Source organism: Trichechus manatus, unplaced genomic scaffold (genome assembly GCF_000243295.1).
Source record: "Trichechus manatus latirostris isolate Lorelei unplaced genomic scaffold, TriManLat1.0 scaffold00064, whole genome shotgun sequence".
Classification (NCBI taxonomy): Eukaryota; Metazoa; Chordata; class Mammalia; order Sirenia; family Trichechidae; genus Trichechus; species Trichechus manatus.
Window position 1 is genome coordinate 1,244,277 of NW_004444000.1, and position 10,676 is coordinate 1,254,952.

Sequence of the window (10,676 nt, forward strand, 5' to 3'; positions counted from 1 at the left end):
TGAGCACCTCCAGCGCTGCAACTGTTTGTTGAAACATCTCAATTGGTATTCCGTCAATTCCTGGAGACTTGTTTCTCGCCCAGTAATGAAGGTAAAATAGACATTTGCAGATAAACAAAAAGAAAGTTTGCCAGTTGCTTCACACCCTTGTTGATATTGGGTGTTGCCAGGCTTTTTCATTTATCAACCATCCTAGCAGATTTGAAGTAGTAGTTCATTTTAATTTGCATTGCCTTTATGTCTAATTGTTGGTAACTTTTCCATGTACTTACAGGCTCGTTTGTGTACCTTCATTTTGAAGTGTTTGCGCAAGTCTTTTATGTATTTTTTTTTTAATTGGGCTATCCTTTTATTATTGAGTGGTAGGAATTCTTTGTAAGTTCTCTGTCAAATGTACGTATTTAAAATATTTTCTCTTTCTCTGTGGCTTACCCATCCACTTTCTTAATGGTGTTTTTTGGTAAGCAAAAGTTTTTAATTTTGATGGAGTCTTTATCAATCTTTTTTTGTTTTATAGTTAGTGCTTTCTATGGTCTAAGAAACCATTGCCTACCCCCAAGATTGTTAAGATATTATCTTTTCGTCTAGAATCTTCATAGTTTTAGCCCCTAAAATTGTGAGTTCCAGAGCAAGAGTACAAATCAGCCCATGTCCCACCCCTATTCTCTTCTACACCCAGCTGGGGGGCTAGAGCCAGTTAAGAAGCTTTTGCAGGCTCTGGAGGTGGGCTCAGGACCATTTGGGCAGTGAATGCCAGACCCAGGAATCTGGAGCATGGTTCAGAAGAGTGGCAGGGCACACATTTCAGAGGAGTGTCTCCTTGGTTCTTCGAACTTCTTTGTGCTTAAGGAGGGGTACTGCAGGAAGAAGGCCAGAATGGGGCCTGTAAGCATGAGGCTCAGGGTGGGACACTGGTGTCCCAGGTCTAAGGAAGGGCTGCATTGACTGGGGCCCAGTGAGAGCTGGTCAGTGGAGAGGGACCATCACGTAGGAACTGTCTCTATGGAGGATTAGAACTACAGTCAGAGACATGGTACCAAAGCAGGGAGGAGACAGGAAAGAACACTCTTGACTTCTCGTCTCCTCTGATCTCCTGCTGGTGCCTCCATTTGCTGAACCCCACCAGCACCAGCTGGCAAGGAAGCCCAAATGATGCAATCCACAAAGGTCGGCAAAGAAGGGTAGAGAAAGAGTGTTTAAGACAGGAAGAACAGATTGTAGCCAGCACCCCCAGACATGAACCAGACACCCTCCTCCCTGGACCACAGGCTGAGTGGAGCCTGAATCCCCTTGGCCATCTCAATTCTTCCCGTGATGCATTCTCTCTATAGCTATTCCACCACCGCCTTACCAGAGGTACTTACCTGGGCCTACTGCAGGCCTGGCTTTCAGAGGACAATGAATGAAAAAGCAACTTGCACAATTTATTTTCTTCCTAGATCCCGTATGCTTGAAAATTATAGAGCCTAGCCCAAACCACCTGCCCTGCCACGCCCTATTCTCCCAGTCCTCTCATCCTTCTTCGGCTCAAGCTCTAAATGACCTGTACTCTCACCTAAGCTAAGCTCAGTAAACTGCAGTGCAGGGGGTGGAGGCAATACTGACACTGCTCAGCACAGCTGGGAAAGGGGTAAGGCTAGGTCTGGGGATAGTCTTACCACCTGGGAGACGTTATTATTATTTTTTCCCATACAAAAATTTATACATACATTGTTATGTGACCCTAACTACTCTCCCCATACTCTGACAGCACACTCCTCCTTTCTACCCGATTCCCCATGTCCATTCAACCAGCTCCTAATCCTCTCCACCTTCCCATCTCACCTCCGGACAGAAGCTGCCGTTTAGTCTCTTGTATCTACTTGAGCTAAAAGGCACACTCCTCGAGTTATCACTCTATGTCCCACAGTCCAGTCCAATCCCAGTCTGAAGAGTTGGCCTTGGAAATTGTTTTAGTTCTGGGCTGATAAGAGAATCTAGGGCCATGCTTTCTGGGGTTCCTCCAGTCTCAGTCAGACCATTAAGTCTGGTCTTCTTACTAGAATTTGTGTTCTGCACCCCGCCTTTCTCCTGCTCCATCTGGGACTCTCTGTTGTGCTCCTGTCAGGGCGATCATTGGTGGTAGCTGGGCACCATCTAGTTCTTCTGGTCTCAGGCTGATGAAGTCTCTGGTTTATGTGGCCCTTTCTGTGGGAGGCGTTATTTTTGACTTATTTTGAAATAATTATAGATTCACAGGAAGGTGTAAAAAAATATGCAAGGAGGTCCCGCCTCCCCCAACAGTAGCATCCTTGAATAAGGAGTAGTGTACCAATACCATGAAACTGAGATTGCACCTATTTAGACTTCACCAGATACACATGCAGTTATCTGTGTAGTTCTGGGCAATTTTATCACACCTGTAGCTTCAAGATGTATCACAATCAAGATGCAGTAGTGTCTACCATCACAAGGATCCCTCCGGCTGTTCCTTCAGACACTCCCACCAACCCCCTCTCCAGTCCCTGGCAACCACTAATCTGTTTTCATCTGTATCACACAATATTTCAAGAATGTCACGTAAATGGCATCACACAGTGTGTGACCTTTTGAGTTTGCCATTTCATTCAGCATAATTCCCGGGAGGTCCATCCAAGTTGTTGCATGTCCAGGTAGTTGACTTCTAATACATCTTGCCCATTTCTGCATAGGGTTTGCCAGTACCTACAATTAGTATCCCACTGGCGATGATGGCTTTTTCCCAGTCTTTCTGTTTGCTCAATAAGCACTGAGTTCCTCCTATGTGCCAGGAAAGCACTACGGATAAAGAGATGAATCAGATATATATTCTCAGACTCTGATGACTTTAAAGTGCGGTGGAAGAATCTTACACCTCTTTAGGCCCTCAGACTGGTTTACCTTGAGCTATATAGCTGTCTTAATTCCCCTATTAAAATAAGGTCTTTAAACTTTATAGGATACTCATACCCTTTCCCCATGCAGTGTCCAACACAGTTCCTTACATAGAGTATGCATCCAAAAAATAAAGTATTTATTGTAGTTAAAGAAGCATATTTTGGTCTCTCAAAACACTGACTTGAAGCTAATAGGAAATTTTGCACATTTTTTTCTATAGAGATGAGAGGGTGGGGTAATGTAATGATCATTTATAATAGGGTTCTCCAAAAAGTCTCTATCTTTGAATACTACTTTAAATCTACTTTCATAAATCATGAACAATGCTGAGTTTGAAAAGCTATTACTAATTAAAGGGGCCTACATTTTAGAAGCCAAATTGGACAAGGAGAAGTTTTTGATTATTAGTCCAAAACTTAATGAAACATTTAATCAAATATAGCAATAAAATAAATACTTGTAAAGGCTTAACTAAAAAGATAAAATAAAAACAAACTTTAGTAGAACTGAAGACAATACAGAAAGGGGTAGATTTTGTCAATACAGTGGCTAAAAGTATAAGTAGTCCCCAACTTACAACATATTCGTTATGAAGAACTGCACTTATGACTTGTCTGGGTTTCTTTTTTGTACATCTTATCGTTAGTAATATGTACTACATACAATGTTGCAAGACATAATTTGCCAATGTTATCATTCTCAAACGTTCACTTGCAGATGTTCAGTGTCACGATTTACTGTTCAAAACACTGCCATATATATAAACAGGCTATGAAAACTAAAAAAAAAAAGAGGTATTCGACTTAGGTCAGAACCAACTTATGATGGAGTAGTTGGAACGAAACCCTGTCGTAAACTGGGGGACTACCTGTATTTAAAAAGAGGAGCAACTTCAAAAAAGAAAACAAAAATCCAAAATAGGAAAAAATTTATTCAAAGTACTTATCAGTAAGAGTTACAGAAACCCTGAATATCATTCCTCTACTACCCTGGTGGTGCAGTGGTTAACAGCACGGCTGCTAACCAAAAGGTCAGCAGTTTGAATCCACCAGTTGCTCCTTGGAAACCCTGCGGGGCAGTTATACTGTCCTATAGGGTCGCTATGAGTCAAAATCGACTCAATAGCAACAGAACGGGTACCAAGTGTTTTTCTAAAAAGGAAAAAGGACAAATACTCCCATCATTACTCAAGTCAACTTTACTGTTCCTATAGCATTATCATACAAATGGAAAGTTCTAAATAATCTCAGCCCCTTGATTCCGAGCAGTCCAGAATGGAGGCACACCCAACATCACAGCTTAGAAGTAGAGTTCCTCAACCGCTCGTTATATCTTGATTTAAATTCAGAAGAGTGCTACAAAAGAAGTGCTGCCCAAACATTTGTAGTAACTGTTAAATGGGAGACTATTTTGTCCTGTAAGCCTTCATCTTAAGTGAGAATAACAGCACAATTAGAAGAGCGTAGTCAATGTCACTTAAATGTGTATGTAAAAAAATTTTTTGAAATGGCGTATCTTTGGCTATGTGTATTTTCACCAAAAAAAAAAAAAAAAAAAGTTGAGAATTTAGAGGGTTAAAATGTTGTGGGGTTGTTAACCAATGTCATAAAACAGCATGTGTGTTACTGTTACATGAGAAACTATCTGTTCTGTAAGCCTTCACCTGAAGTACAATAAAATATTAAAAAAAAAAAAAAGAAGTGCTGCCCACAGAAACCTTCTGCATCTTAAGTCGAGGTATAGAGAACAAGATAGGAGGACATTTTTTCTCTATTTCCCCTTTCCCACACCTTTGCTTTATAATTAGGAAAAGCCCTCAGTGCAAGTACCCAGATGCCTAGAAGAGGGATCCAGTGAACTAGCAAAATGCAGACAAATCTAGACAATGTGGCTCCCAGAAAGGACTTTTGGTCTGATGGTGATTCTTCACATTTCTGACATTAGGAAAACAAGGCAGTATGTCTTCTGTGCTATTTCTGATCAGGACTGCTCCTTCAGTTCTGCTGGTCTCCACTCCTACAGCAGAAGCCGTTGCCCACACACAGAGGTGATGGTCCAACCCTGCAAGAGCCTAGCCTTCAATCCAGGAGTCATCTGTAACAGAACATCCACCTGGATCCACTCAACATTGAGTCCTGCTGCACAGGAAACCATGCCGGAATATCAGCTCTGGGCACTACTCATGAATTAGGCTTCGAGAGATGAGCATCCTCATCACTTCATTGCTACCTGAGAGGGAGAAAGAGTGAAGGACTTAGCAGCAGCAAGTCTGAGGGCTCTCTAAGCTCTGAGCAGGTGTGCCAAGCCCCGCTCAGGGCAGTTATGGATTTAAACCAGGATTGTTGCTTTCATCGCTAGGAGGGATGGGATTATCAAAGACTTCTCCCCAAAGTATAAGAAAAGGTCAGAAAATAAGGAATCATATTTACTTAAATAACAACAACAAAAAAAAACAACTCTCCTGACAGGGTAAAAACATATTATGTAAAAAAGGGAGACTATATAAAATTGTATCTATAGAATAAAAGCTGCCCTGGTGGTGCAGTGGTTAAAGTGCTCTGCTGCTGACCAAAAGGTCGGTGGTTTGAACCCACCAGCCGCTCTGAGGGAGAAAGATGTGGCTGTCTACTTTTGTAAAGATGAACAGCCTTGGAAACCCTATGGAGCAGTTCTACTCTGTCCTATAGGGTTACTATGAGTCGGAATAGACTTAATGGCAGTGGGTTTTTGGTTCTGAGTATGTATAGTATGATTCAGAGCCCTGATGGCACAGTGCTTAAGAGCTACGGCTGTTAACTAAAAGGTCGGCAGTCTGAATTCATCAGCAGCTCCTTGGAAACTCTATGGGGCAGTTCTACTCTGTCCTATAGAGTCGCTGTGAGTCGGAATGACTCGATGGCAAAAAGTTTGGTTTGTTTTTTTTATATAGTATGATTCGAATTAAAAAAAAAAATGTATCCACAAAAGCACATAAAAATGTCCAAAAGGAAAATATACCAAAATATTAATTCCAGATGTAGAAACATGAGTGAATTTTTATTTTTCCTATACTTTATACAAGTTTTCTACAATAATATATTATTTCTTTGGTTATCAAAAAATTAAATTTTAAAAGAAAAGCATTTTCCTTGAAAGGAGGGGATCAATAGTTTGCTTTATTTTTAGCAATGGCCATTAATGCAAAGAGAAATATGAGCCCCCTTGAAGAATGAGTAATCACACAATATGAAATAAAACTAAATCTAAAATTTCAGATTTTATCCAAAAGCAAAGTCCATGATGAAACAAACTAATAAAGTGGTCAGTGCCCCAATTTTTCTACAAGTGGATGATGGTGTGGTCTGAAGGTAAACCTATTTGGCTTTTCCCATGATAGTAAGGTTAAAAGACAGAGTTAGAATGAAGGCGAAGTTTCCCATACTCAGTCTGGGTGAGAAGTATTTCCAGGAGTAACAGGAGAAATGACACTATGGGAAATGTAATGTGAGCATTAGGGATGAGACTGCAGCAGATTAAACCTGAAGCACACGATGAGGACATAGCACCAGAGCAGTAGGTCTCAAAGTCTGATTCCCAGGCAAGCAGCAGCGGCCTCACTTGAAAACTTGCTATAGCTGCAAATGCCCAGTCCCACCTCAGACCCATAGAATCAGAAACTCCATAGGTGGGGTCCAGCAAGCTGTGTTTGAACAAGTCCTCCAGGTGATTCTGATGCAAGCTCAAGTTTGAGAAGGATTGCTTTGAGACGCAGGGGAGGCCAACATGCTAACAGGCTTCTCCTTTCTAGGTATGCCCCTATTAAAGCAGCCCCACACTACTTCACTGAAAAGTCACTTACAGAAGCCTCTGCCCCATCTGCCTGTCCTACAGTTTAACAAACCCATTTACCACACTAGCTGGACCAGAGTCACGTTATTCAAGACTCAGTCACTGGCTGTAGAAAGTGAAGAAAGCCATGCCCTAAGCCTGACTCAATGCATTCGTATTTTCTGGCCTGAAGGTCTGTAGCTACCAAGAAGATACTTACATATTCATGATTTATTTTATTCAAAACCCATTACACTGTTGATACAGATATCTTTTAGACCATCTGGCAGATTATTTGTAGAGCTGCTGGTGATCATGTTGGCTCACATTTGCCGTTAATTACTGTATAGAAGTTCGGGAGCCCTGAGGACCAGGTACTTTGTAACAGTAAAGAATAATCACTGCTATGGTTTTCAAAGTGCCTTCTTATGTATTATCTGTTAGATCCTTCTCTCAAATATACAAAGAGAGAGGACTCAGAGTGATTAAATGACTTATCCATGGTGACAGAAAAGAGCCAAGACTAAAGTCTAGGATTCCTGACTCCCAAGCTGGTGCTTTCTATTGCACCAACAGGCCACGTCCACAGCAGGGATGGGGAAAGGAAGGAAAGAGGAAACCAAAACACAGGCAGGGCCCAATGGAACCCTGAGCACCAGTCAATCAGCATGGAGACAGACAGGCTGGGGAAGGTACTGATTCTGTAACCATTCTGAAAGGACAAGAATGACCTCTGGAGATTTTTACCTTCTAGGATTTGGTGGACTCTGGAGTCCCGCACATACTGTTGGACAGCATAGTCTTTCAGGTAGCCATATCCTCCATGCATCTGCAGAGCCTGGTTGCAGATCTGTAGGGAGACAGAGATTAGGTATCTTTGACTTTCCCCGAACTATGGGAAAGTGGCATCTCTCCCCACCCCTAGCCCAAATCCAGCAGCGTGTGTTAACTAATAAGAGGAAGAACAACCCACAGATAAACAGCCAAGCCCCGAGAGGGGCTCCGTGGTCTACATGCTCACAGACAACAAGTGAAGTTCACCTACTGAACCTGCAAGCTCCCATACCACAGACAACTCAGTCTTTCTTGCTGATCCTCTGCTGGGGAGGAGCTGCCCACAATCACCCTAGCTGGGAGTACATGAAGCTAAGGTACCATCTAGTGGCAATACAGCCTCAGTGTGGGAATGACTTTCCCCTTACATTTTAAACATGGCATGATGCAGAATTTGAACAAGAGGCTGCTCTGAACCTTCTAGAGGTAGTGTTTTATCTAGAATACAACCAAACAGCAGTCACATATTGAAATGTATAACGGCATGGAGCCGGCCTAAAAGCTAGCTATGAGAGCTCTTAGGCAGGCCTTTCATGGGTTAGTTTGCTGAGTTCCAAAGTTGACTTATGCCTCTCAACATCCCAGGAGAGCCAGAGGGCATTATCACTTACAGCAAAGCATTCATCTGTAGCAAAGAGCTTGGCCATGGAGCACAGGGCCACGGCATCCTCCCGCTCCTCCTGCAGAGCCACGGCTGCGTGGCGGACCATAAGCCGTGCGGCCACCAGCCTTGTTGCCATGTCGGCCAGTTTGAACTGCAGGTACTGCAGCAACAGGAAAAGAAGAGAACAGACAAGACGTGGGCTTAGACCACCACTGACCTGGGACCCTCCATGAAAAATCTCTAATGAAGTGTCTTTTCTAAGTGACCCAAAGCCTCAATCTCCTGCTCCCTCTACAGAGAAAGTTTATTGCTTTATAAGTTCTAAAGCCACTTCACTTGCCCTGTATTTTTTTAATATTATCATCTCCTTAAAAAAAGCGTCATCAACACAGACATCACAGCTTCACTCTCCCAGAGAATGTGGGCCACAGAAGAGATCTCATGGGCCACAAAGATTGGAAAGTAAATGCAGACACCTGGGAAGTTACCTGGTTACTAGCCAGAGGTTTTCCAAACTGCTTGCGAACATTAAGGTGGTCTCGGGTGAGGACGACTGAAGCATGAGCAGCCCCCAGAGAGCAGGAGGCTGGAAAGGAAGAGTGCTGATATTTCAATGAAGCCTGGAAGGGCAGTGCAGCATACCCCAGCCTATCACCTCCCAGCCTATCACTCCATGTTCTCACCAACATTGATTCTCCCTCCATTCAGTCCTTTCATGGCTATGAGGAAGCCTTGCCCCTCGCTCCCAATTCTGTTGGCCACAGGGACAGCACAGTCTTCAAAGATCACGGCTCGAGTTGGCTGGGAGTTCCACCCCACCTAGTAAAAAGCAAGGACTGTCTGGCTGCTCAATCAATCATTCACCCCTCAGGGCAGCATGCTCTGGTGCAAAGTCTGTGAAGTACAGATTCCATTATCCTGGGACTTAGACCCCTGAAAACTCAAAATGAGGAAAAATAAAAAGTATAAAGACTTGTCAACTGTCACAAGGAACCAATGGTTAGGCACTCAGCTGCTAACTGAAAGGTCAGTGCTTCAAATCCACCAGTGGCTCTGTGGGAGAAAAGACCTGGTGATCTGCTTCCACAGAGATTATAGCCTAGGAAACCCTATGGGGAAGTCCTACTGTCATACAGGGTCACTATGAGTTGGAATCGACTTGACGGCACACAACAACTCTCACGAAGATTTCTTTCAGTTAAAAATGTTTTTAAACATATTAAGAGAATCATTTTCTAATGTCTATCCTTCCCAAACCTATCGCCAATACTACTCACAATCTCTCTTAGGATTGGGATAGGAGATGCCCTCATTTTTGGTGCCTCTATGAGGACATTCTTTTATAATATAGACAAAATAAGGATTACTTGGAAAAGTTTACTTCTGAAAGCCTTATTAACAACAGCCACATCACCTTTAAACAGCAGTGCTAGTAAAAGATGTTACAGTCAGACCTGGGGGTGGGGGTAGGGGTGGGGGACAGCACACTACAACATCTGCTCTCTCATGGAGATGCAGAAATCAAGTGATGTGCAGGCACCAGCACATGAGAGCAGACTGTACTCATCTCTTCCTAACTTGGCCTTCAGTTCTATCATGCTGATAGTGTGAAATCAGCCATAATCTGAGTATTTATCCCACAAATATTGGCAAACACTACCAATGAGGATTTTCGCTTTTCAGAGAGCTGGTTTACCAGGAGATCACTGATAAGTCACAAGCTCAGAGAAAAATTTGAACACCTAAGATGTAGTCATGTTATAAAACTAACTAGCTGTATTTTTCATCTTTGGAAAAACCATTTGACTTCTTTGTGGCCTCAGTTATCCCTTATGTGAAATACGGGAGTTGGACCAGAAAGCGAGCAGAGCCCCTTTCTTCTAATACAGTCTTACTCAGATGTGACCTAATAAAGGTCCTCACTACTTGATCCCCTTCATCTCCTCTTCCAGGTACTCCAAGGCTTCAAAGAACTTTTAAGGCTGGGTGAGGCAGATTTTGAAAATCACTAGACTATATAACATCCACTAGTTCCCTTATAGCTCTGAAAACACTACTGCCTTCATGCCACTTTCTCATATAAAAACATAGCTCCATTTTTTTTGTTTATTGTTGTAGTTTAAGTGAAAGTTTACATTTCAAGTTAGTCTCTTATACTAAAATTTATACATAGTTATGTGACCCTCATTGCTCTCCCTATACTGTGACAGCACACTCCTCCTTTCCACCTGATTTCCCATGTCCATTCAACCAGCAACTAACCTTCTCTGCCTTCTCAACTCACCTCCAGACAGAAGCTGCCCATTTAGACTCATGTACCTACTTGAGCTAAGAAGCACACTCTTCACAAATATCATTTTATGTCCCACATTCCAGTCCAATCTTTGTCTGTAGAGTTGGCCTCAGGAATTTAGTTCTGGGTTGACAGAGAGTCTGGGGGCCATGCTTTCTGGGGTTCCTCCAGTCTCAGTCAGACCATTAAGTCTGGTCTTTTTACTAGAATTTGAGTTCTGCACCCCACCTTTCTCCTGCTCCA

General features: G+C 42.7%; 1 protein-coding gene across 1 annotated transcript in view; it reads right to left on the minus strand.

Moving 5' to 3' along the window:
* Positions 1-4,548: 4,548 nt before the first annotated feature.
* Positions 4,549-10,676, minus strand: part of ACAD8 (acyl-CoA dehydrogenase family member 8) — a 34,976-nt gene continuing 28,848 nt past the window's right edge. Inside the window, exons 7-11 of the mRNA XM_023734030.1 lie at positions 8,824-8,959; positions 8,629-8,726; positions 8,148-8,300; positions 7,450-7,552; positions 4,549-5,124 (exon numbers count right to left, since the gene is read on the minus strand). Coding sequence (XP_023589798.1) covers positions 5,072-5,124; positions 7,450-7,552; positions 8,148-8,300; positions 8,629-8,726; positions 8,824-8,959 — 543 coding nt within the window. The 3' untranslated portion in view covers positions 4,549-5,071. The remainder of the gene's footprint in view (positions 5,125-7,449; positions 7,553-8,147; positions 8,301-8,628; positions 8,727-8,823; positions 8,960-10,676) is intronic.